The sequence below is a fragment of the Ochlerotatus camptorhynchus genome, unplaced genomic scaffold (genome assembly GCF_037179485.1).
Source record: "Ochlerotatus camptorhynchus isolate MF236.1 unplaced genomic scaffold, CSIRO-AGI_Acam_v1.1 ptg000062l, whole genome shotgun sequence".
In the NCBI taxonomy this organism is placed as follows: domain Eukaryota; kingdom Metazoa; phylum Arthropoda; class Insecta; order Diptera; family Culicidae; genus Ochlerotatus; species Ochlerotatus camptorhynchus.
The window spans coordinates 7,210,346-7,235,836 of record NW_027040552.1 but is presented as its reverse complement, the minus strand read 5'-3'; the positions used below and the strand labels follow the sequence as shown (position 1 = coordinate 7,235,836).

The window sequence follows — 25,491 nt, the reverse complement described above, 5'->3', positions numbered from 1 at the left end:
TACAGAGGAGAAGTGTTGGTTGCGTTACTATAACGAGCCCGTCAAGCCCCACGCCCCCGCAATGTCGACGTAGATGACCGAATCCATCCACATCCATCAGACGTACGGAAGATTGTGCGAATACCGGTGATGGTAAGGTCGGATAGATAAACATCTAAGGTAGGGAAAATGGCTCTAATGTTGACCTATGGATCTAAGATAGGGCCCATTGCTAAAAATCTGCTATTTATCAATTTTATCTTCATGAACGCGTCATTGGGACGGTACTACTGGATATTTTTGGGACACACCCCTCACGATCCCTCTCCAAAGGGGGAGTTTGGTAAAGAGATATTATAAAACCGATTTGTACCTTACTAAAGTTGTCCTAGCTCGCTTTCTACTCTCTATATGCAATTTTCATACTGCCGTACTCTAAATGGAACTATCAATTCTATACTTTCATCTCCTTATCTATCGTATAAAAATTACCACCTTAGTCTGTCATTTGAAATAAGCATCTTCAACTATGATAATGCTTTCAAAATTCTTTCATGGTAGGAGGTATAGGAAAGAAGTTTGGAATCATATTAAAAAGATCGACATCACTTCAGATAGTTCTGAATCACTTGAGAATAGCTCGAAACCACTTCATAAAAATTAGGAATCTATTCGGAAAGTGCTGAATCATTTCAGAGAGGACTGAATAACTTATGAAAAGTTAGAAATTACTTCAGAAAGTACTGAATCACTTCAGAAATGTTTTCAAGAACTTCGGAAACTACTGAATCACTTTGGAATGTATTGTATCACTTTAGGAAGCGGCGCCTGTGGTGTAGTGGTAAGCGTGATTACTTCTCACCCCAGCAGGCCTGGGTTCAATCCCAGTCGGCACCGCCGGGATGTTTTGAGGCATAACATCTCTGATCACGCTTTCCTTTGGGAAGTAAAGCCGTTGGTCCCCGGTTCATGAGTTGATGGGTCGATAGGTTGGGTCCAGGTGTGGGAGCTGCTTTCCTGACGTTGGTGCTCAGCACAAAAAACAAGCTCGACGGAAAACAAATCAAGAAAAAAAAAATCACTTTAGAAATGTTCGGAATGACTTCTGAACGTATTGAATCGATTCATGAACAGTCTGGAATAACTTCAAAAATGTTAAAAGTCACTTCAGAAATGTTAAAAGTCACTTCACAAAGTACTGCATAACTTCAGAAAAGACCAGAACCACTTAATAAATATTCGAAATCACTTTGAAAAGTACTGAATCATTGCGGAAAGCTCACTTTGAAGATAACTGAATCTCTTAGGAAACATTCGGAATCACATCGGAAAATACTGAATATCTTCAGGAATGTTCGGAATAACTTTGGAAAAGTTCATGATCACTTCGGAAAGTTCTGAATTATTTCAGAAAGCACTGAATCACGTCGGAAAGTACTGAATCACTTTAGGCTCGGAATTTCTTCAGATAGTATTGAATCACTTCAGAAAATTTCGGATTCACATTTGAAAGTGCTGAATCATCCCAGAAAGTTCGTAATCATTTCCACAAAACGGAATCACTTCGAAAATAATTGAATCAGTTAGGAATGCTCTTAATCACGTTCGGAGGAACGTTTGGAATCACTTCGGAAATACTGAATCGCTTTAGAATGTTCATACACTTCGGAAAGCACTGAATCATTTTAGAAAGTACTGAATCACTTCAGAAAAATTCAGAATCACTCCTGAAAGTACTGAATCACTTAAGAAATGTTTGGAATCACTCCGAAAAGTACTGAATAATTCCAGATAGTTTGTAATCACTTCCGAAAGTACTAAATCACTTTAGAAAGTATTGAATCACTTTTAAACAGTTTGAAATCGCTTCCTTCTTCTTCTTCGCATTTCAAGCTTATTGCATATCGCATATTAGCTTATTGCGTGCTCTCAACTTAGTGTTCTAGATGCACTTCCACAGTTATTAATTGAGAGCTTTCGATGCCTGTACCATTTCTGCATTAGTATAATTGTGTGGCAAGTCCAATCATACTTCTATGCCCAGGGAAGTCGAGAAATTTTCCAAACCGAAAAGTTCCTAGACCGGACCGGGAATCGAACCCAGCCACCTCCAGCATGGTCTTGCTTTGTAGTTGCGCCTTTACCGACTGAGCTAAGGGAGACCCAAATCGCTTACATACTAACTAAATAAAAGTACTGTATCCATTCTCTCATGTTTAAATATAATCACTTCTTCAAGAGCTGAATTACTTTGTAATAACTTAATCACTTCAGAAAAGTTTGGTATCTCTTCAGAAAATATGTAATAACTTCAGAAAAAGCGAAATCACTTTGAGGAGCACAGAATCATTTAAAAAAAGTTCCAAATCTCCTCTAAAAGTACTGAATCAGTTTGGAATCAGTTTAAAAATTACTGAATTACTGCACAAACACTTCAGAAAGTACTGAATTACTTTAGACAGTACAGACATGATTGAGCATGAGAATGATTAACGCTCACGGTTGCTACTCTGTTATTACCAGATCACCTGACAGAGAAGCAACAAACGGTTGAATTAGCATGTATCTGCAATGTGTAAAAACAGGTGATCTCTTTCTTTACGATAGGCAATCACAGCGCTGCACAGAGGAGTAACTGGAACAAAAACCAGGCCAAAATAAGAAAACAAGATTTTCTTGATTTTTCATGCTCCTATATTTTTTTATATATTTCAATATATTCAGCATAAAGTGGCAACAGAATAAAAACACAAACGACGGTAATACGGCGAGGCGGTTTTTTGAGGACGTCAATTTAGTGGCCGGAATAATCGGGATTGATAAAAGGTTTATTTATCGGTTCAAGGTGATCATTGAAACAATAACATGTGGCTATAGCGTGGATTCTGATAAATTTGCAGTATATGCAATTGACACAGCCCGGATGTACGTATCTTTATACAGTTAGCATCCCATGACACCTACTGTTCATAAAATCTTGGTACACGGCAAGAGTGTTATGGAGCATGCACTTTTACCCATTGGTTTAATGTCTGAGGAAGCCGCTGAAGCTCGTAATAAGCATTTTAGAGGATACCGACAACACTTATCAAGAAAGTTCTCGAGAACAACATGCAACCGAGACATTTTGAATAGGTTGTTACTAAGTTCAGATCCCTTTTTGAGTTCAAGTCGTGAGAATCCTATCAGAAAAAAGCAAGCCGTTCAGCATTGAAACCCAGCAAATGCTCAAAGTGGATGCCATCGTAGGTGGACAAAATACTGCAGAGAACGAAGTTCGCAGCGACTCAGACAAAGATTCTAACTAATCGAACGTAAGAAATCGCAAGTTATGTTATTAAAACTTTCGTTTTTTTTTATCCATTTCGTTTATTTGGAAGGCTCAACCGCGTTAGCTTTACGGAGGCGATAATTCATTGTTCACTGTTTTTAACAAAATTCACTTAATTCTATGTCTAGTAGGAGTTGGGCCGATTATTCGCGGCTTACTCGAGGTCGAAAAAAAACTTTCGTTATTTTTTATTATTTTTTTTTTATTTTAGGGCAATGATTCTTGGATAATTTTTTTACTCTTTTTGTTGAATAATCATTATATTAAGCAAAAGAATAAAAAAATCCCTGTTTCAAAACTCATTTTTTTTTATTTGTATGGATGATGAAAGGCCAGATATGCACTGCTAAGTAGATGGATTTTAAAAGTTACAATTAACAGAAGTCTAAAAATCTATTATTATTAAATATTTTAATATATATAAGCAGAAAATTGCTCAAAACTAGTGAATATAATTTTGGCCAGATTTTTGATCCAGTTACTCCTCTGTGCGCTGGTCAGTTCCAAATGTAGGTCAATTTGACCGTAAAAAACCGAGAGATCCTCCTCACTTCTACGAGTTTTTCAACAGGAATCTCTTAAGGGAGAATTGATTCTTATCGCTAAGCCATTCAATTGTGACGCATCGAAAAAGGTCTCGATTTTGGCAACAAAGATGAAGTACAATCTCAATATCGAGTTATATAACCACAATAAAAATAAGTGTCATGGCTACTGCGATAGCAAATTTGCATGGCATTGTTACTCTATAACTCTATAATTCAGAGTGCACTGTAGTTACGTTTCCAAAAACGGGATCTGTCTATACTGACATTACATTACATTAGAAAAGTTTGGAATCACTGGAATCACTCATCACTAGAAAAGTTTGGAATAGCACGTACAGAATAATTTCGAACAGTACTGAACTATACACACATTTTAATACACTTCAGAAAAATTGAAAACACTATTAAGTTTCTAATGGTAACATATATTGTAACAGCACAAACATCTCTGGTTCTCATTTCAAAGATTTGCGTAGCGACAATTGCGTAGCGACAATTGCGCAGCGACGATTGCGCAGCGATGATTGCGTTATTGACACGCACACATGCTTGAGCAGTTTCGCATTACACTTTTGCTAAAAGTAGCAAAGGTTAGGTTCACGAGGATAAAGGTAAAATTTCTTGTATGAGAGCCACATGGGATGTGCCATTTTTGTAGTATTCTACCCAAGTAACATTTTAAGTTTTATGAAAAACTACAAAGCTACTATAAAACAACATTCATAAAACCCTGGTCAAGACTGCTTTGCCATTGATGCTTCCACCAAAATCTCATTGATGCTAGAATCTGTCTATTTGGCCCACTCTGGAGAAGGTTCTGAAGGGTATATTTTCGAAGCTCTTCAAGATTGATTTACTGCAAAATGGTTGTACGATAAACGCATTGAGATCCATTTCAGAACCGTATATAAGCTACAATAAAAGTTATTTGGCAACAATTAAACCATTATTCGAACCATTTGCCCTATCTGCTTGCTTAGTTCAGTAGAAAAACAACAATCAAGTTAAAAAAGGATTCATAAATACCATCCGATCTTATCAAAATAATTAAAATAAAAACTGATCGTTTAAAAATCCTGCCGAATTTCCAAAATTATAAAATAAATCTCAAGACGTGGTCTAGTTTTTGGTGCCATATAAAATTTGATGTGAAATGTACGTGAAAACATCGAAAAACTTGAGTCCGCCCTCGGAAAACATCGATTTTACTAATTATTTAACATTAAGGAAAAAAATATACTCTTCAGATCGATCATTAAGCTTAGCCGAAATTTTCATTTCTCATGATTTTTGCATTCTAAACACTTTCTCATTGCTAAATTAACTAAAATAAAGTTATATCCAAGGAAATTTAGATTGAAAATCGAAGATTGTAAATAAACAAACAAAATAATTGTAATATCGCGGAGGCATAAAAATGGATTTTCATGGGCCATTTGTGAAAAAGTTATTTTGCTTTCAAGAAATCCTTAACAAATTTATAAGGTTTTGAAATGCCTTTTATGAAGAAAACTTGTAGACTGAATTGTATTTATCTAAAGCCATTTTGCTTGATCCTAACCAGTTCAGATTCATTTATGGTGGCAATGTTGCCTACAACATGTAAAACGTCAAAGTTTGTTTATCCTTCGATACTTGCGCTGTGCGATTCAGCGTTCTTCCAGGCGATTCTCTCCCGATGTCTTGGAAGCAGTTACTCAGAAAGTGTTCACAACATTTCGCATTTCGCACAGCTGTAACCTCGATCATTCCCGAAAAGATCCCCTTCTTTCGGATGGTTCTGGAAGTGCACCATCAAACGATGCAGGAATGTACGGTTGAATGATTTTTTTTTCCAAGTGATGACCCTTTCACCGAATGAAATCGCAGCTATGGATCGGAAACCAAGTAGTGTCCGCTAACTGACAGTTTCAGCGGTTTGCTTCATCTATTCGCAAGGTCTGGAGAAGGCTGGTCTGTTTTCAGACTGTTTTGACAATGTTTTATGAATTTGAGGACCACGCTCACTTCACTCTTCTCCACCAGATGCTCAGTCGTTGATGGTACCCGTTCCGCCGAACGTGCTGGTTCTTCTAAAGAACTAAATTTTACTGGAATCGACTTCCTTTCGGTAGTTAGCATCGTTTGAATTTTTCCTCCAACTTCGTTTATCCTTCGAGATATCCTTGCCATAAATTTGGTTTTTATTCACTATGAGGATCCATCATTAAAGTCCAATTTGTAAACAGAGGAGAATTTATGATACACTTTTAAAAGCCTAAAAGGCAACAAAATTACATTTTACTCTCATTTAAAACCGAATGGTTTTATGATTGCTTTTATAATGATAGAACAGGTTTATAGAGTATTTTATCAAGACATTAATAAAAAAAATTGTTAATGAAGTTTATCATTGATTTTAAGGACAGTTTTATGGTGGGATTGATAAAAACCTTAAATTTAATTTTAAAACAAAACAGTTTTTGACTTCTCGCCAGACTGTTAAAGGTTTTTAAAACATGGAAAAGGTGAACTACTAAGCGTTACGAACGTTTTATACTGTGAAATGCTGTATTTAAACTAAATGGATTATTAGACTGATGCAAAATTTGACTTTTTTGCTCCACAGTGCTTAAAAGGTTTCAAATCGGGTCCTGATTAGCCTCCCAAAGTTACAACTCATTTGGTTAGAAACAGACTTCGCACAAGCCATTTGGAGTTTGCATGTAAATTAATATGGGAAATCTCAACTTTTTGTTCATTGCCTTCTAGTCTTTTTCCATATTGAGCTGCGAAACAGTTTGATAGCCATTCTTCTAGAACTTTATCTCGGCTACAACTTTGCTGAGATCGTTTCTATGTTAAACGAGACTGGAAAAAGTTATTAATTATTAAAGAGATTGGTAAACTCATGACATGATCAAGCAGCTGCTCTGTAGGCAACACTGTATTTTGCAGTGAGATATAGTAGCCGTGATTTTTGTGTCCCATTCAACGCCCCAGAAACACCAATGTGAGCAGTTGATTGAGCATGATCATTAGACATCAGCGCATTAAACCATTGACCAAAAAGTGGTCTTGATCAAAGTTGTAGCTGGGAAAATTTCCTACAAGTACATATGAAAGCTTTTGAAGCAGACCGATATTGTGAATTATTAGATAGACATGAACAAAAATCTTGGTTTTACCATAGTAATTCCCATACAAACTTTAAATGGTTTGTGCCATCTCAGTTTCTCACCAATTGGGTTCAAATTTTGAGAGGTTAGTTTGGATCCGATTTGGAATCGTTTAAGTATTGTGGAGCGAAAATTTCAAATTTTGCATCACTCTAATGGATTATTCATTGCCATTATAAAACCATCAGAAATCAGAGTGGATGCCAAATGATTGCAGAATTGTTACTTGGGTACATATTTTTTTATGGTTATTGTTCTTTTATGCTGGCGGTTGATGTAAGCTATCTTAACAGCAGTTATAATTAAAACCTGCTCAAGATATCACAAATCCACCATCTGCAGCGAAAATTGAATCAAAAATCAAATTGGTAATGATTTGAAAAACGCCAGACGTATTCTGAGTAAAACACATAAAGCTAATCAATATTCATATAGGGGAAATGCATGTAATGTCGGCCTAAATGCCCCTAATTTGGGTTCATACAGGCATTCAGCAATCGACTAAATTGTCAATAACGGCCAAAAATATCCATTAGTACCGTCCCAATGACGCGTTCATCTGGATAAAATTGATAAATAGCAGATTTTTAGCGATGGGCCCAATCTCTGATCCATAGGCCAACATTAGAGCCATTTCCCCTATCTATATTTTTTGTTTTTTTTTTTTTATTTGATCATCATATCCATAATCTTCCCCTTATTTAGCCTAGTACTGCGGAGGTTTTGATTTGATAACATACTGGTAGTTTTGGGAACTTTGTTTTGCCCAATGTTTAGGAAAATTCTAGAAATTGCTCAAGGTGTTTTCCTGAAATAAGGAGAAAGTCAAGTATGATATGAGATAAATAAGAAAACCTAAATTATGGTTCTTGGAAAATGTTGACAGAACTGTCGGAAACTAATCATAATTTAAAGAAGAAAGGATAAAGGGACTTTGTAGATATTCAAAGAACATTAAAGCGATTTTCCGTCCCTCGGGTTTTTGTTGCGTAGCAAATGCCACCTTCGCCACGGTGCTGCTCGATTAAGTGCAAATGTTTTGCAACGTACCATATGAACTAGATAATAAACTTTTTGAAACAACGTCATCAACGTCGGGGGTGGACGCATCGTTATTTTAGGCAGATTTATATGTTAAGGGCGCTGGTCAATATTGGGTGCGTCTACTTAGCTCAAATTTAAAGATCACAGCACTGCTGCAAACATCTATTTATGTCGACAAGACAAATTTTTAGGCCTAATATAACCTAATTATTTCCAGGATGCTTTCTCGTACTGGCTGCGTTTGTATTGGATTAGTTTGGATTAGATTGGATTAGATTAGATTAGATTATATTAGATTAAATAAGATTAGATTAGACTACCGGCAATTCCAGTTTCAAAAGTGTGATAGGATTAACTAGCCCATTTCCGGCCTATTAAGCACAACCCGCACTTAGTATTTCTTAATCTAGCGCAGTTTAGCACCAAACGGAATGTTATTATTACTTATAGCTTCCAAACGCATTCTCATTGACTTCTTACAAACTAAAGTATCGTACCAAACGCATAATTGACTTGTTAACTCTGAAATCATGTACTTATTTGAAGTTTTCTGCTCAATAGGCCCAAATGGGCGATTAGGCCGAAGTAGTTCTCAACCCTACATACTCCTAAAATAATCTTCAAGAAAAACATACAATGATGCCCTGACATAAAATTACCCCTTCACTGTTGAATTTTTCATGTTGCGCGCCCCCAAAGTTGGTACAAATGTTATAATTTATCATCCCGGACACACAGTTTTGCCTAGAATTCTTCGAAAACATCACCAATTACTGAGATTTTTTCGTTGAAAATCAGACTCTAAAAGACATTCCAGTGCCAAAATATTGAGTTTTATTTTGAACAGGCGTCGAAAACCTCAAAACGAACTTCTGCTCTACCTTACTCAAAGCATATTTACGCCATAAAATAAATGATAATTTTAGGTTTTTTTACATTTGTTGATATTTACCTACTAGTGCTTGGAAATTCCAAAACCAGATTATCAGATGAAGACAGAAGCACAACAAAGAATAGTTGGATAATCAACACGCTGCCGGAACCGGTCGATGACTCACACGATGGGCGGGAATGGAACGCTGCCTCCAGTTTTTTTTTCTGTGCCTCTGCTACGTCCTAGATAAGACAACATATGCCTGTCCAAGCCAGTTAAAGTCAAGTCGTTAAAGCGTTCGGACCGGTTCACGAATAAAGCTTGTTTGAGATTGGTGGATCCATTGTGCAAAGTAAGCTATCCAAAGTTTAAGTAAACAGAATGACAAAGTTTGACGGAATAGTGAGTTTTATGGTATTTGCGTTCATAGCTACTGCATGGAGTCAAGAAGGTAAGTACTATGTTTGCAAAATTACGGACTATAGGCTAAAACCGAATTGAATGATCTGTTTACTTTTCTGTGAATGTTATTATTTATTCGTTTTCGCTATAGTGTTCCCCACTGACGATGATTGTACATTGCAGTTGAAATACCTATCAGTCATGGATGCAAAATGCTAACTGGAATTAAATGAAAAATAATCATCTTTTTGTTTTGCATTCCAAGCATGCCGTACACCAAACCAACGAGAAGGTCGCTGCGTACCACGCCAGGAATGCCAAAGCTTCAACGACTATTTCACACCGGATCGCATCCTTAACCAACACGAACTGAACTTCCTACAGCAATCCCAGTGTAGTTTGAAACCCCCGAAAATATGCTGCCCAGATCGTGCCCCGAGTACGACGATTACATCGACAACACCCTTACCAAGTTCTAACTCTGCGGGAGCTCTTCTACCGGACCCGAAGAAGTTCGAGTGCGGCTTTGACATGCTGGCCGATCGAATAATCGGAGGGAACGATACAACCCTGGAGGAATTTTCATGGTTTGCCTTGCTCAACTACGTTAACAAGAAAGGAAAACATGAGTTCAAATGTGGCGGATCACTCATTAACCGTCGGTACGTCCTGACGGCAGCGCACTGTCTAGACAATGTCCACCTAGATGGGGGTGAGCGATTGTAAGTAAATTAAAGTTTCCTTATATAGACCACGTTGGACTGACGTTTATCACCTTGCTTTCTTTGCAGTGTCAACGTACGACTCGGTGAGCATAATACCGCTACCGATGTGGACTGCGATGAAGAAGTGGATGAGAATATACGAGTTTGTGCAGATCCCCCGCAGAATATCGGTTTCGAGGAGATCATTCTGCATCCCGGCTATGGCAAAAAGGATCCCAACCAGCACCACGATGTTGCATTGATTCGACTGGCACGCGATGCCGAGATGAACTGGTTTGTGACTCCTATATGTCTGCCGGATGCGGAGTTTGTGGGGACACGTGCTGGTCAAAACGTAACCATAGCAGGGTTTGGTCACACTGGGCGCAGTCGTAAGTTAGAATTTTCGCAAAAAAGAAAAACCTATTAACTAATTGATGATTGATGTTTGTAGGCCACAGTGGAGTTAAGCAAAAGGCATTGGTTCCAATCGTTGACCAGCAGCAGTGTAGGCAAAAGTGGTCACGAATAACCCTAAGCGAAGGACAGCTATGTGCCGGGGCACAATATAGTATCGATTCGTGTTCGGGAGATTCGGGTGGACCGCTGATGACTCAGAGCCTATACTGGACCGTTGAGGGGATTGTATCTTTCGGCTATAAGTGTGGCCTCGAGGGATGGCCTGGAGTGTATACTCGTGTTTCCAGTTATGTCGATTGGATCAAGAGCGTGATAAGGGCTTAGTGATTCATTCACTCGTGTATCCTGAGCAGCTTCAATGGTGCAAAAGGAACTTAGTGACGATGATATTATTTTGAATATGAAGCTTTAAAACCGGGACGAGATGGAATCTATGATTGCTTTTGTAAGACTGAATTCAATCATACATTAATTATGTTTAGTTTGTTATTAATCAAGCACTCTTTCTGCGGAGCTACTTGCAAATACTTCTATGAGAAAGCAATAAATCGATACTGTAAGACTAATGCTGCTTTTGCAACGAATTAGCTCCGAAATTTTTAACGAATTGGTCATGTTTTGCGTTAAGGTCTCCAGAAAATTTCATGTGATTTAGTATACAATCTTTAACTCTAAATGTTTTTGACTTACGTTTAATAATTTACTATCGTTTGGTACTAACCCGGAATAAAATCTATTTTCACTAGACTAACGAAATCCTGAATACAATCAATTTAGTAAATTATTCAAATTAACTTTTAGCTAACAAATTTACCGTGATTAACTTAGCAAAGGCAATTCAGAGTGTAATAAACTTAACATATAATGATTCCTAGTATAATAAATTTTATGTCTCTTCAATAAGCGAATAGCTAATTTTTCAACTCACTGCTTAAGTAGAATAACAAATATAGTTTTTAAGAAACCAAATTTAGGGTCTTATGCATATAAACGCGATAGTTTAGCTAATAGGGGAAATGGATGTAGTGTCGGTCAAAATGCCCATAATTTGGGCCCATACATAAATTCAGCAATCGACTAAATTTTCAATAGCGACCAAAAATATCCATTTCACGTTTATCTAGATAAAATTGATAAATAGCAGATTTTTAGCAATGGGCTCAATCTTAGATCCATAGGCCAACATTAGAGCCATTTCCCCTGCATTTTGAAAGCATTTTTCGATATTTTATCACACCAATTCGGTCCTCTCGATGGCCTTTACTTATCATGTTACCCTTTGTTCTTCCCAAGATCTGCTTCTGTCAGCTGTTGACCATTCAGTTGGTCCCGCATGGTTGATTTGAAGGTGCGTTCATCGACGAGGGGTAACAGTCCTCCCAGTAGTTGAACCCTGGTCCAGCATACTCATATTTGCCCTGATGTTCAGAATCGCCAATTTCACCGCTGGTCTCTTGTAGAACCCGGACGCGGTCTGAACCGTTGCGTGATCGTCTTTCGAAGTCTTGACTGCGACTACTCTTCCTTTCGGCCAGCAGTTTCTAGGGAAACTAGGATCGACGACGATAACAATGCTGCCAACAGCAATTGGTTTTGCAACGTTGAACCACTTTGCCCGGCGGGTGATTACAGGAGTGTAATCAAGAACTCAGCGTTTTCAAAAATAGTTGGCAAGAATCTATTAATCGTTTTCCAGGATTGCCGGAACGCCAAAGCACTATCATCATACTGTAGAGAAACTAGCAACACTGCTTCATTGCATATATTAGAGTAAAAAGTTCCTTGTTTCTCTTAACAGTGTATGTTGCTATTACCTTTCCATCGTTCAATTTTTCTTGGCAATCGCAAAAGTACAATCAGAATAAACAAACGTGTTAGAACAAGTTATGTCCGTACCGTGTAGGTTTCAATCCGAATTCCGATATTTCGTCCGATTCCATCCGTTTGTGCGTGTCTGCCTGGTTCTTCCCATAGGTTATGGGCCCAGCGCATCGGAGTCGCGTTTGTTTGGTCGGTTTGCGTGCGGTTGATTTTTCCTTCGGTTCCAAGATGAGTGACTGGTATCGTTCACAAAGTTGAATGCTTCCAACTATGAAAATTGGAGCTTCAAAATGAAACTGCTCCTAATGAAGGATGGATGTTGGGAGGCTATCGACAAGGCGAAACCGGAGCCCGTTACACCCGCATGGGAGACGAAAAATCAGCAGGCCATGGCAACAGTCGGATTAGCTTTCGAGACAGTCAGCTGATCCACATTCGGAAAAGAACCCTCAGCACGAAAGTTTCTCTCATGCGAAAAATTTGCCGTCTCCGGCTGGAGCACAACGGTGATGGAAGCTCACATTGCGACGCTGACGGATCTAGTGGAAAAATTGAACGGGTTGCAGGCAAACGCTGTTTTGGATGATCAGTGGCTCGTGGTGATTCTGTTCAGTAGTCTCCCGGAAGAATATGAGACACTAGTGACTGCTTTGGAAGCAAGGCCTGATGCGGATTTGACCTTGGACCTCGTTAATGCTGGGTTTAGACTAGGCAAGTCAAATGATCAACTCAGTTGAATTCAATTGGCTTGCAAAGTTGAGCCTGGTTCAACTTTTTTCAATTCAAGTGAGTTGATCAAGTCAGTTGAATGGCATGGTTTACACGTTCAATTCGCGTTCAAGTCAGTTGAATTCAACTGACTTGATCAATTGACTTGCCCTGTTTAAACCCAGCTTAAAGGCAAATGAATTGACGAGTGGCCGAAGAAGGCGAATCGCGCGGACAGTGACAAAAGTGAAGCAACAGCTTTGCATGCGGCAGCCGGCAGAGAAGAGGTTAAGTGCTACTTTTGCAAAAAGCCGGGCCACAAGAAAGCAAGCTGTGACAAGTGGAAGAAGTGGAAGGACAATAAGAAGAAAAGTGATGCGAAAGAAGAAAAATCTGGCAATAAGGCTCACAGTGTAGTGCAAAACGATGTCGATGCGGTTGAATGGGTGTTCGCGGAAGGTGACCTGGCACCGGGTGTTTGGATTCTGGACTCTGGCGCAACGTGCCATATTGCGAATAGCCGTGATTTTTTCGAGTCGTTTGACAGCAGTGTCAGAGAAGATGTGAGTGTCGCGAATGGAGTGAAAGTGAGATCCACAGGAAGAGGATCTGGCAAGTTGATTGTTGTTGACAGTGCGAACAAACGTCGTGTGATCACAATTAATGATGTGCTGCTGGTGTCAGACATGAAAGCGAACTTGTTGTCAGTGAAGCGATTAGTGAGCAAAGGCTTCGAAGTGAGCTTTGATGCGAAAGGTGCAACCAGTAGTCGAAATGGGACTGTTGGTGCTGTGGCCGAACATTTGAACAATTTATTTGTGTTGAAACTGCTCAATGAAAGTGTATCGCTGGTGGCTGAAGCCACTGAGTGCATTCATCAATGGCACCGTAAGCTGGGGCAAAGAGACAGTGATGCAGTGAAAAAGCTCCCGTTGATGACATCGGGGATGAAGATAAAAGAGTGCAACTGTTCGGAAGAGTGTGAAGTGTATATTCGCGGGAAGATGCATCGTGTGTCGTTTCCGAAGGCGTCGAGCAGCAAGTCGTCGAGCGTTTTGGACCTGATCCATACGGATATCTGCGGTCCGATGCGGACAGTGACGCTGAGCGGCAGGCGTTACTTCTTGACGTTTATAGACGACTTCAACAAGTATACGGTTGTCTACATCCTCAAGCGAAAGTCGGAGACACTGGACAGGCTGCGAGAGTACGTTGAAATGGCTACCACCAAGTTCGGTAAGAGGCCAAAGATGCTTCGCTCGGATAACGGAGGTGAGTACACTGGGAAAGAAGCAGAATGGCATTGTCGGCCAATTCACCGCACCAACAAAACGGCACCGCGGAGCGCAAAAACCGGTATCTTGTGGAAATGGCCCGATGCATGATGATTCAAGCAGAGATCGATGACCGGTTCTGGGGTGAAGCTATAGCAACTGCGAATAATCTTCAAAATCGCCTCCCTTCTCGTACGGTTCCAGTAACACCGTATGAACGTTGGCACGGAGTAATGCCTAATCTGGTCCATGTACGCCCATTCGGCGTCGATGTGTATTGTTATATACCGAGTGAAAAGCGGAGCAAGCTTGACGAAAAGGCGAGAAAGCTGAAGTTTATGGGCTATAGAGCGGTTCCATATCATTAAAGCAACGAGTAATTTTCATCTTTTTTGATTTGCATGAAACCTTGCATACAAGTTTTTGGGGAAGAAAAACGCCGTTTTGCATACTTGGTTCGCCATTTTGAATCTAGCCTTACTTATGAGAAGGGCCTATGAAAAATGCACATGATATCTTCAAAAAAATGGTATCTCGGAAACGGTTTGTTCGATTGGTTTGGTGTCTTGGGCGAAGTTTTAGACAATTGTTGGTGTTATATGGAGAAAATATGCACGGTAAAAAAAAAAGTTTGGTATTTGTGTTTTGAACTCAAATATAAATTTTCCCTTTAAAGTGACATGTCAATAATTTTTTTATTATCCTTATGTTATAGCTGACTAAAAATGCTATCTAGTGCACAGTAGGTTGTTCTGGAGAAAAATAGGTTACGATGAAAAAAATTGTTTTTTAAAAAAATACAATTTTTAAAAAAGCTATTAAAAAAAGTCAAAAAAGTTTGTCACCCTAATTTTATGAAAGTACATCAAATTTGCAAACAAAAAGTACTTCGGTAACATTTTTCTAAGATGCACCGTTTAGAAGATATTACTGATTTAATATTGTTTTTTTTTGATAACTTAATAAGTTTTGGCCCTTTTCGGATGTACTCCGTGTTTTTCCAGTTTCAAAAGTATTTTTTTCGGAAAGATTGGAAAATTTTGAGTTAAAATGATACTGACAGCTTAAAGATTCGAGTGAAATTCTCTGCCTTAAAAGTATTTTGAAAAACAAGTTACAAAATCCCACTATCAGGAACAATGATTTCTTCAAGTGATTTTTGGTGCGTTGTGCTGAAAATGTGCATTCAACTCTTGCATATCGCCTAACAGTTTAATCCATTTAAACTGGGTGTGTTTATACTGTGCATATTTTCTCTCTATTGCCGAACATCGCCACAGACATCAAACCGATGAGACAACTCGATTTCGAGATACACCTTTTTGAGAACTGCAAATGTAAGCTCCTCAATTAGCAAGATTCAAAAGAGCGAATTAAGCTTATTTTTCAGGGATGGTGATTGTGCGCAATAAAAAATAACATTATATGTTGGATATCATCAGTTTATTTTTATTCCTGTATTTTTATAAAATTATTGTTTAAACAACTTTCTTAACAATATTGAATATTTTGGCATCATTGTCAGGACAGTTTGAATAAAGCTTTGCCTTTATTGTATTTTCTGATAGAGGAAGAAATGAGTGGAATTTTAGAGTTCCTTGAATTGTTTTTGCATTATTATATTGATTATTTAGCTGCAAAGACATATTTTCGTATTCTTCTGTAGTAGAATAAAAAAATGACAACTTTGTAAGTTCTTCTTCTTTTCGTTTGTTTGCCCAATTAAACAACTCTCTTGCAGTCTTTATCGGGTGTTCGCGTTCTTTGGCTAAACTTGCTCTGGTAGCCATGCGTTTTATCGTACCTCCAATAGCATCGCATGGACCTTTTCCGTGCGATGTTGCGAAGAAATGCCATTCAGCGTCAATACCATACTTTGACTTAAATTTACAAAGGCTAGAAAAGTTTTTTCGGTTTTTATACTGTGAAGCAGCACCATCTGACATAAAATAATTTTTTTTATGTTTTTATTTTGATCAATTTGTAAAAAGTTTATCATTTTATCAATAAACAAATTGACAGCGACTGAATCATGTCTTAGTTCTTCAGAAATTATAATGAAGCTAAAATGTTTAATTTGCATATTTTCAGTATAATATATTACGAAAGGATGGATTGTGGCCTGTTGCACGTTCCAATGGTGTAATTGAACTTCATCCTGCAAAACGAAGCTGTAATTTTCAGAAAAGTCACAAATAGCTAAAAATTCACCATCTTGCAAGTTTTGTTTTGTAGTTTTCATAAAATTGGATTGTTCGGTTTTTACAAAATCATGCGGAATCAAACTTTCTAATTTTGAGCTGAAAAATGAAACAAACTCATCGGTTTGCTTTACAATAGTTTCTAAATCACATCTGTCAGTGGTAACCCATTGTTCGAATGAAAGCTTTTCAACAAAGTTTTCTTCCAGTTGTTTCAATAAACTGTCTTCTAAAACTGAGGTATCTGGGCAGTTTTTACATCTTCGTAGATGGCAATGAGTTGTCTTATTTTCGCAAAGTAATCTATTCGTTAATGTTTTTAGATCATTCAAGACATTGTATTTTTTTAAGCTATGTAGAATTAAATTGACATTTTCATGCGTAGTGCAAACGCAAACATTATGTGTTCCTGTGATAGTCAATAGTTTACATTGCCTTGGCCGGAGGCTTGCAAATGATGAAAACCCTATTTTTACATTGACGTACATTTCATTAAAGTGATTAAAAGCTTCTCTCAATGTCATCATTAACAATCTTTTCTGAACAGCTAATCTCTTATTTCCTGTCTTTACGCTAACAAAATCTCTTTGGCCTGGCATTGTACGGCTTATATCATCGTCCTCAAAAAAATTCAAAACCAGTTCTTTTGTTTCATTACTCAAAGCTTTTCCAGAGCTTGAACCTTGAGATGAATCAAATACATTATCTCTTTCCTTTCTTGCATCTGATGCCATATTTCTACTGGTTTTAAATTCGTCTACAATTTTTTGTACTGACCATGATTTTGGCAACAATGATAAAATTGATAGTTTTTCTTGCCTTGTGGCTGAATTTAAAAATTTAATTTTCATATTTTCTATGACTTCATCAAACTCGTTTGCTTTTTCTGTTTTAGCGTCTAATTTAAAAAGATTTCTTCGTACACCTTCGACGATTTCAGCGCACTTTTTTCAGGATAGTGAACATTTTTAACCTTACCTAAATCTATAGGCGAAACACGAATAGCTGCTATTCCTCGGTTGAATATTTCGACGTCTACAGGCATCGTGAAGTCTTCATTTGATTTAATTGTGCTTAGCGTTGACTCTGATGGTATCGTGACCAAACTTTCAACAGTTGGCATCCTTGAGCCGCCGGCTACGCTTTGTTCCTCGTTTTGGGTGAGGTGAGCTCTTGAATCAATATGTAGACGGCAAGACGAACAAACACGAAAATCCTTGGTGTTCAGTGTGGATACCTTGGAAAATCCAATTGATTTTAGTTTTTGGATGATACCATCCGTGAGATATCGCAGCTCTTTCGAACACTGAATGTCTTTGAATGGGCGAATACATCTTATTTTACTCATTTTGTAATCTGTAACATAGAAAATATTTTCCAATTGTTAGTTTTGTACGAAAATATCACAAAACATATAATTAAAATGTGTATTTAAAACTTACCTTTGCACCAAAACGTGTTACACTTTCCTTTACAATTATTATGTTATCAAACAACACTGGATCTCGTTCAAAAACACAGGATTATGAGCTGAAATTACTATAATCACTATGCTACTAGCAACCTTTCTGCATTTACTGTTTGGTTTTCCCTAGTAGATACTGGATGAATTCAGAACCGAGTCAGACATTATTATACAGCTCACGGGTAGAAATCATAGAATGCTGGGTAAAGACTGTTGGAAGATAGGTAGAGTTGAACGCTCAGGTATCGTCGAACCTTCAGGTACGAGTTTGGAGAGTTGGAGCGAGGTAGATTTGCTGGCGTAGGTATATTGTTATTGAAGTAGATTGTAAATTGTAAATACCTGGAATGAATAAAGAGTGCGGCGGTTGTTGATTGAGGTATCAGTCGGCAGCCCTCTAGTTTGATGGAAGGTGACTACTGCGTTCTTTTTATTTATTATTAAGGAACGGTCAACGACGGAGCTAGCCTCGTTATGGCCAGCGTGGCCATGGTGGACTAGTTCCAACAAAGACCATGTTTACAATCACCAACTGTACGTAGTACAGCTAACTGGTATCTGATTACCTGTATCTAATACTTGTTAGCACATTTTCAGCACAACGCACCAAAAATGATTTGAAGAAATCATTGTTCCTGATAGTGGGATTTTGTAACTTGTTTTTCAAAATACTTTTAAGGCAGAGAATTTCACTCGAATCTTTAAGCTGTCAGTGTCATTTTAACTCAAAATTTTCCAATCTTTCCGAAAAAAATACTTTTGAAACTGGAAAAACACGGAGTACATCCGAAAAGGGCCAAAACTTATTAAGTTATCAAAAAAAACAATATTAAATCAGTAATATCTTCTAAACGGTGCATCTTAGAAAAATGTTACCAAAGTACTTTTTGTTTGCAAATTTGATGTACTTTCATAAAATTAGGGTGACAAACTTTTTTGACTTTTCTTAATAGCTTTTTTGAAAATTGTATTTTTTTAAAAAACAATTTTTTCATTGTAACCTATTTTGCTCCAGAACAACCTACTGTGCACTAGATAGCATTTTTAGTCAGCTATAACATAAGGATAATAAAAACATTATCACTTTAAAGGGAAAATTTATATTTTAGTTCAAAACACAAATACCAAACTTTTTTTTTACCGTGCATATTTTCTCCATATAACACCAACAATTGTCTAAAACTTCGCCCAAGACACCAAACCAATCGAACAAACCGTTTCCGAGATACAATTTTTTGAAGATATCATGTGCATTTTTCATAGGCCCTTCTCATAAGTAAGGCTAGATTCAAAATGGCGAACCAAGTATGCAAAACGGCGTTTTTCTTCCCCAAAAACTTGTATGCAAGGTTTCATGCAAATCAAAAAATACAAAAAATAAAAACTGGAAAAATTTCCCACTTGTTCGTGGAACCGCTCTATAGTGAGGTGTCGAAGGCATACCGCCTGATCGACGTTGCAACTGGGAGAATCACGATCAGTCGTGACGTGAAATTCTTGAACAGTTTCGAGCCTGTGTTGAAAGCAGTCGGTCAATCTCCGTGTAGTGAAGTAGTGGTACCTCTATCGAATAAGACAGCGGCCGAGGATCCGGCTGTGGTTGAGCCATGCGATTTACCCGCAGATGATCAAGAAGAAGACGTCTGGGAGGATGCGCCGCCTGTTGACGACGAAGAAATGTTGAGAAGGTCAACCAGGACAACGAAGGGTCAATTGCCGGCTCGGTATGCTGGCTCGGTATGCTTGCTCGGCGGAAGATGTGGTTCAGGAGGAGCCCAAAAAGCTTTCGGGTCCGGATAGCCACAACTGGAGGAAAGCGATGCTGGATGAACTCGAATCGATCAATAGCAGTGGTGCTTGGGAATTGGTCGATGCCCCACAAGGAAAGCGAGTTTTGGGGTGTAAATGGATTTTCAAACTAAAGCGCACCGCCGATGATAAGGTCGTTAGGTTCAAAGCCAGACTCGTAGCACAGGGCTACAACCAGCAGTATGGGAGTGAGTACGACGAAGTATTCGCACCCGTTGTTCGTCAGACCACATTCAGAACTCTCATGTCTGTTGCGGCAATGCGAGGAATGGTTGTGAGGCAGTTTGACATAAAGACGGCGTTTCTCAACGGCGACCTTGAGGAGGAGCTGTTCATGCACCAGCCGTCGGGGTTCATCGTTGAGGGTGCTGAAGGCAAGGTCTGCCGTTTAAAACGTAGCTTATACGGGCTGAAGCAGAGCGCTTGTTCATGGAACATCAAACTTCATCAAGTGCTGGAAGGTGACGGTTTCAAGAGAAGCGAAGCGGACCCGTGTCTGTACAGTAAGGTGGTCAACGGAAAACGCTGCTACATCCTGGTCTACGTTGATGATCTGATCATCGCCAGCCAGAAAGAAAGAATCATCACGTTTGTCAGCCGGACATTGGATCGTTACTTTGAAATCGTTAGTCTAGGAGAAGTGCGGAATTATGTCGGCATCGAAGTGGAACGTGATAGTGCTGGTGACTTTCACATCTCGCAGCGCAAGTACATTGCGGATATCGTGAAGTCAGCCGGTTTACAGGATGCAAAATCTTCTGCGATCCCCATCGACGTTGGCTATTTCAAGCCGGACACCAAAGATAAACCTCTTTCGGATAACTCGGAGTATCAAAAGCTAGTGGGAAAGCTGTTATTTGTTGCTGTGAATAGTCGACCCGATATTGCAGCTCCTGTTTCGATTCTGAGCCGTAAACTTACGAATCCTACGCAGCGTGACTGGAATGAATGACGCAGAATTGTGCGATACTTGAAGGGTTCAATCAATCTGAAGCTTAGGCTAAGCGGTCGTGAAGATAAATCTGGATTGGTGGGTCATGCTGATGCCGATTGGGAGGAATGCCGGTTGGATCGCAAATCCAACAGCGGATTTCTGTTCAAGTTCTGTGGCGGTACCATATCCTTCGTCGCCTTATGCGAGGCTTCTCAAGAGGCAATCTGGCTTCAGCGACTTCTACATGATCTGGGTGAAAACGTTCAGGCAGTGCAGCTAAATGAGGACAACCAATCTTGCTTGAAGATGCTGCAATCCGAGAAGTATAGCAACAGGACGAAACATATTGATACGAAGTACAATTTCGTGAAAGATTTGTATCGAACTGGAGTCATCGAGTACGTGTATTGCCCGTCAGAAGTAATGGTAGCCGATTTGCTTACCAAGCCGGTGGCACGTCTTCGAGTTGAACAACTTCGACGATTGAGTGGTCTTGAGGAGGAGTGTAGAGAAACTAGCAACACTGCTTCATTGCATATATAAGAGTAAAAAGTTCCTTGTTTCACTTAACAGTGTATTACCTTTCCATCGTTCAATTTTTCTTGACATTCGCAAAAGTACAATCAGAATAAACAAACGTGTTAGAACAAGTTATGTCCGTACCGTGTTGGTTTTAATCCGGTGTCAACGGCGGAAGACGATTCATCATCGATGGGATCATGAGTCAATGGTCTACTGTAGGAGTAAAATTTACGTTTATTTTCAGGTTTTTTATGTTTCAACAATTGGTTTAACATTTCAATTGGTTAGCCTTTGGCTCTTCATCTTTGTTCTAATTAATTGGTTATTCTAATGTGATGATTGCGTTTAGCGCTAATTTACAGGATACCCTTTTATGGGATTGTTTTCGTTTGAATTAAAAAATGTGACAACCTACCTACATGAGCACAGGAACCTACCTAACTAATTAAACTAGGTTGCCAAATCACGAATGATCTGGTGATTTGATCGCATACAGGCGAATCTGAACCTTTCCAGCGTGGAAGTCTTTCACTCCTCGAGTGTTTGAAGACCGGCCAGGTGGTGAATCTCAGAATTACGAGCTCGCGGTGGACTGTTAAGGATCATTCTGAGGATCTTGTTTTGGATCCTCTGAAGCTTTAGGTGGTGGCACTTAGCACAACTCTCCCAGATTGGCATACCACACTCAATAGCCAGCAGAATGATCTGCTTGTGGACAGCGAGCTTGTTTTTAAGGGACAGGGTGGACTTCCTGTTTATCAGAGGGTAGAGCAACCTGATCAAGATGTTACACTTGGTGGATGTCTTGTCCACATGGGATCGGAATAGCAATTTGCTATCGAGGGTGAGACCAAGGTGGACTACTTTACTTGACCATTCAATGGGAGTGCTATCAAGATGGATCTTGACGTTAGCAGGCGGAAAAAGCCGAGGTGAATACGAGTGTGGAAACAGAATGGTTTGTGTTTTAGCTGCATTGATACAAATCTTCCAGCTCTTAAAATAGTCGGACAAAACATCCAGGCCTGATTGTAGTTTACTCGCCAGAGTACGGATCACTCGATCCATATAGATGATGGAGGTGTCATCTGCGAACATTGAGAGGATACCACCACCCGGCAGGGGAAGAACGTCTGACGTGAAAAAGTTGAATAGGATAGGCCCAAGCAGGCTATCCTGAGGGACCCCTGCATCAACGTTGAACGTATCAGAGGGGACATTGTTCAAATAGACCTGGAATGATCTGCCCGACAAGTAGTTTTTGATGACCTTCACGAGGTAGATCGAAAAGTTGTATCGATGCAGCTTGTACACTAGACCATCATGCCAGACATTGTCGAACACCTTTTCGACGTCCAACAATGCCATGGCAGATGTATTGGAAACGGGCTTATTCCGCTTGATGATGTTAGTAACTCTACATAGTTGGTGGACCGTTGAATGACCTTTCCTAAGCCTGAATTGCTCGTTGAGTAAGATGTTATTTTCGTTGAAGAATTCCAGCAACCAGCTGAGTATGATCTTTTCGAATAGCTTCGAGATGGAGGACAAGAGGCTGATGGGGCGATAACTTTTGGCTCTGGTAGGATCTTTGCCAGGCTTGTGTATTGGAATCACTTTGGCTAACTTCCAGCATGCAGGGAAGTAGCCAAGCTCCAAACATTTGTTGAAGATAACGGTAAGATGGTTGAAGAAGTCAATACTCAAGTTTTTCAACTCCATCCATACCCGCAGCCTTCATGTTTTAATAGCTGCTATCAGCCGATATTCTACTAGCATCATGCACTACTACGGGGTTGTCAGCGACTCTAGACATTGCCTCCAGTACGGCAGGCCCATGGGGGCTCACCATGGTTTGGCCAAGATTATGTGAAATCACAAAATGTTGGCCAAGAGCATTGGCCTTTTCAACTGGGGCTATGAGTAGGGATGGGTCCAAGTTCTGGTCAACAGAGGAAAGCGAAGGGATCGGTTTCGACTTATTTTTTCAAATTTTGGTCATCTTCCAGAATGGTTTTGCACAATCTGGGAGAGAGCGAATCTTGTTGGCAAAATCGTTATTTCTAAGTTCCACCATCCTGGCCTGGATAATTTTGGTTAGCCTATTGACATTGGTCTTCAAGTAGGGCAGCCCAGAACGCTGCAACTACCTACGAATGGTATTATGGATCCTGATAAGATCTTTGGTTGGGCTGTAAAGGTTCAGAGTATGACTCATCTGTCTGGATACTGGTACCTGTTGCTCCCTGGCACGGGATATTGCCTCTTCGATGGTTTGCAGACACTGGTCGACTTCTTCGAACGACTCTGGTAGGACGTCGTAATCGATTACTGGTCCACACAGCACTGACACTGCTGCCAGTTGACACGATGGTAATTTCGCCAGGAAACTTCTTATAACCTATTGGCCGAGGAACCCACTTCGGCCACCACCGGATAGTGGTTCGAGCTCATTTCTTGATAGACGATAGGTTGAGAGATGTTATAGCCAATGTTGCTGGTGGCATGAGCTCCGGATCGACTCAACCGGGTGGGAGTGTCCGGATACAGGATATTGTTGTGGGCTTCCTGCAGATCGTTGTATAAGATTGTGCCGCGTTCTGGTTTCGCCGACTATTGCTCCAGGCTTGATGCTTGACGTTCAGGTCGCCAGCGATGACGAAATTTTGCCACCGTCGTGTTAGCTTGATGATGTCTCTTCGGAGGTCTGCGGCCGAGCCGTTCCTTTTGTTGGTTTGCTTGGGGCAGTAGACCACGATGATGGTGATTGGACCAAGCGATGTGCTCACCTCAACTCCGATGGCTTCGATAATTTTCAGCTGGAAGCTTGGTAAAGGGTGATACGGTAAAAATTTGGTCAATATCAACTTGACGTATTTCTTTCAATTTTGCATTTAAAAAACCTGAACACCCCTCATGTTGAAGGTGTGTGTGTAGAATGTTGCTCCTATTTTGATTTTGGAATTCACTCTTCAGTTGTCAAAATGCTGTCCAAGCAAGAAGAGCAGCGTATCAAAATTTTGCTCGCGCATCGCGAAAATCCGAGCTACTCGCACGCAAAGTTGGCAAAATCGCTAAAAGTTGCCAAATCAACCGTTACAAATGTAATTAAAGTGTTTGGGGAACGTTTGTCGACAGCCAGGAAGTCTGGATCGGGGGGAAATCGAAAACCGGAAGCCGCTGAGACGACAAAGAGAGTTGCCGGTAGTTTCAAGCGAAACCCTAACCTCTCTCTCCGAGATGCCGCAAATAAGCTGGGTGTATCGTCTACAACCGTGCATCGAGCCAAAAAACGAGCCGGACTATCGACTTACAAGAAGGTAGTGACTCCAAATCGCGATGATAAACAAAATACGACGGCCAAAGCGCGATCCCGGAGGCTGTACACGACGATGCTGACGAAGTTTGACTGCGTGGTAATGGACGACGAAACCTACGTCAAAGCCGACTACAAGCAGCTTCCGGGACAGGAGTTTTATACGGCAAAAGGAAGGGGAAAGGTAGCAGATGTTTTCAAGCACATGAAACTGTCAAAGTTCGCAAAGAAATATCTGGTTTGGCAAGCCATCTATACCTGTGGCTTGAAAAGCAGCATTTTCATAGCTTCCGGGACTGTCAACCAAGAAATTTACGTGAAAGAGTGTTTGAATAAACGTCTGCTGCCTTTCCTGAAGAAACACGGTTGTTCCGTACTGTTTTGGCCGGATTTGGCATCTTGCCATTACGGTAAAAAGGCCATGGAGTGGTACGCCGCCAACAACGTGCAGGTGGTTCCCAAGGACAAGAACCCTCCCAACACGCCAGAGCTCCGCCCAATTGAGAAATACTGGGCTATTGTCAAGCGGAACCTAAAGAAGACCAAAAAAACTGCTAAGGGCGAGCAGCAGTTCAAGGCAAACTAGCTTTCTGCGGCGAAGAAGGTGGACAAGGTGGCTGTACAAAATCTGATGGCAGGGGTCAAGCGTAAGGCCCGGCAATTCGGATTTGGAAAAGCGGAAGCCTAACTGAATATTTTTCCTGAATTTTATACTAATTGAACTTGAAAAAGAAATTTAATTTGATTTTTTAAATAAACGATTTCACCGATTTACACGCGTTTTCCCTTGACCAAATTTTGACCGTATCACCCTTTAGTAGCCGGCAGCTGATGTTCCGTCTCGCAGGAATGGCGGAGCTGGTGCGGTCAAGCCTTACGAGCCGAAAGTCGGGAAGGACGACGTTCAGCTCGGGCTTCAAGCGAGTCTCGGTGATGACGGCTATGTCGATGTGCCGTTCTTTGAGAAAGTCAACAAACTCG

At 39.9% G+C, this 25,491-nt stretch overlaps 2 protein-coding genes across 2 annotated transcripts in view; both read left to right on the top strand.

Moving 5' to 3' along the window:
• The window catches only part of LOC135717610 (uncharacterized), a 94,379-nt gene that overhangs the window by 30,456 nt on the left and 38,432 nt on the right, over positions 1 to 25,491 (top strand). The window contains exons 5-7 of the mRNA XM_065239734.1: positions 13,263 to 14,261; positions 19,687 to 20,579; positions 20,715 to 21,092. Coding sequence (XP_065095806.1) covers positions 13,263 to 14,261; positions 19,687 to 20,579; positions 20,715 to 21,092 — 2,270 coding nt within the window. The remainder of the gene's footprint in view (positions 1 to 13,262; positions 14,262 to 19,686; positions 20,580 to 20,714; positions 21,093 to 25,491) is intronic.
• Sp7 (Serine protease 7) lies at positions 9,250 to 11,551 on the top strand. Its single transcript, XM_065216390.1, has 4 exons — positions 9,250 to 9,385; positions 9,602 to 10,058; positions 10,128 to 10,432; positions 10,495 to 11,551. Exons 1-4 carry the CDS (start codon positions 9,316 to 9,318, stop codon positions 10,782 to 10,784), a joined length of 1,122 nt encoding a protein of 373 aa, XP_065072462.1. The 5' UTR covers positions 9,250 to 9,315; the 3' UTR covers positions 10,785 to 11,551.

What these genes read in the sequence shown, in the direction of transcription:
- Sp7 (XM_065216390.1), top strand. Translation starts at nt 9,316, where the DNA reads ATGACAAAGTTTGACGGAATAGTGAGTTTTATGGTATTTGCGTTCATA. An exon ending in CTAGATGGGGGTGAGCGATT is followed by an intron (nt 10,059 to 10,127) that starts GTAAGTAAATTA and finishes CTTTCTTTGCAG; the next exon opens with TGTCAACGTACGACTCGGTG. An exon ending in TGGTCACACTGGGCGCAGTC is followed by an intron (nt 10,433 to 10,494) that starts GTAAGTTAGAAT and finishes TGATGTTTGTAG; the next exon opens with GCCACAGTGGAGTTAAGCAA.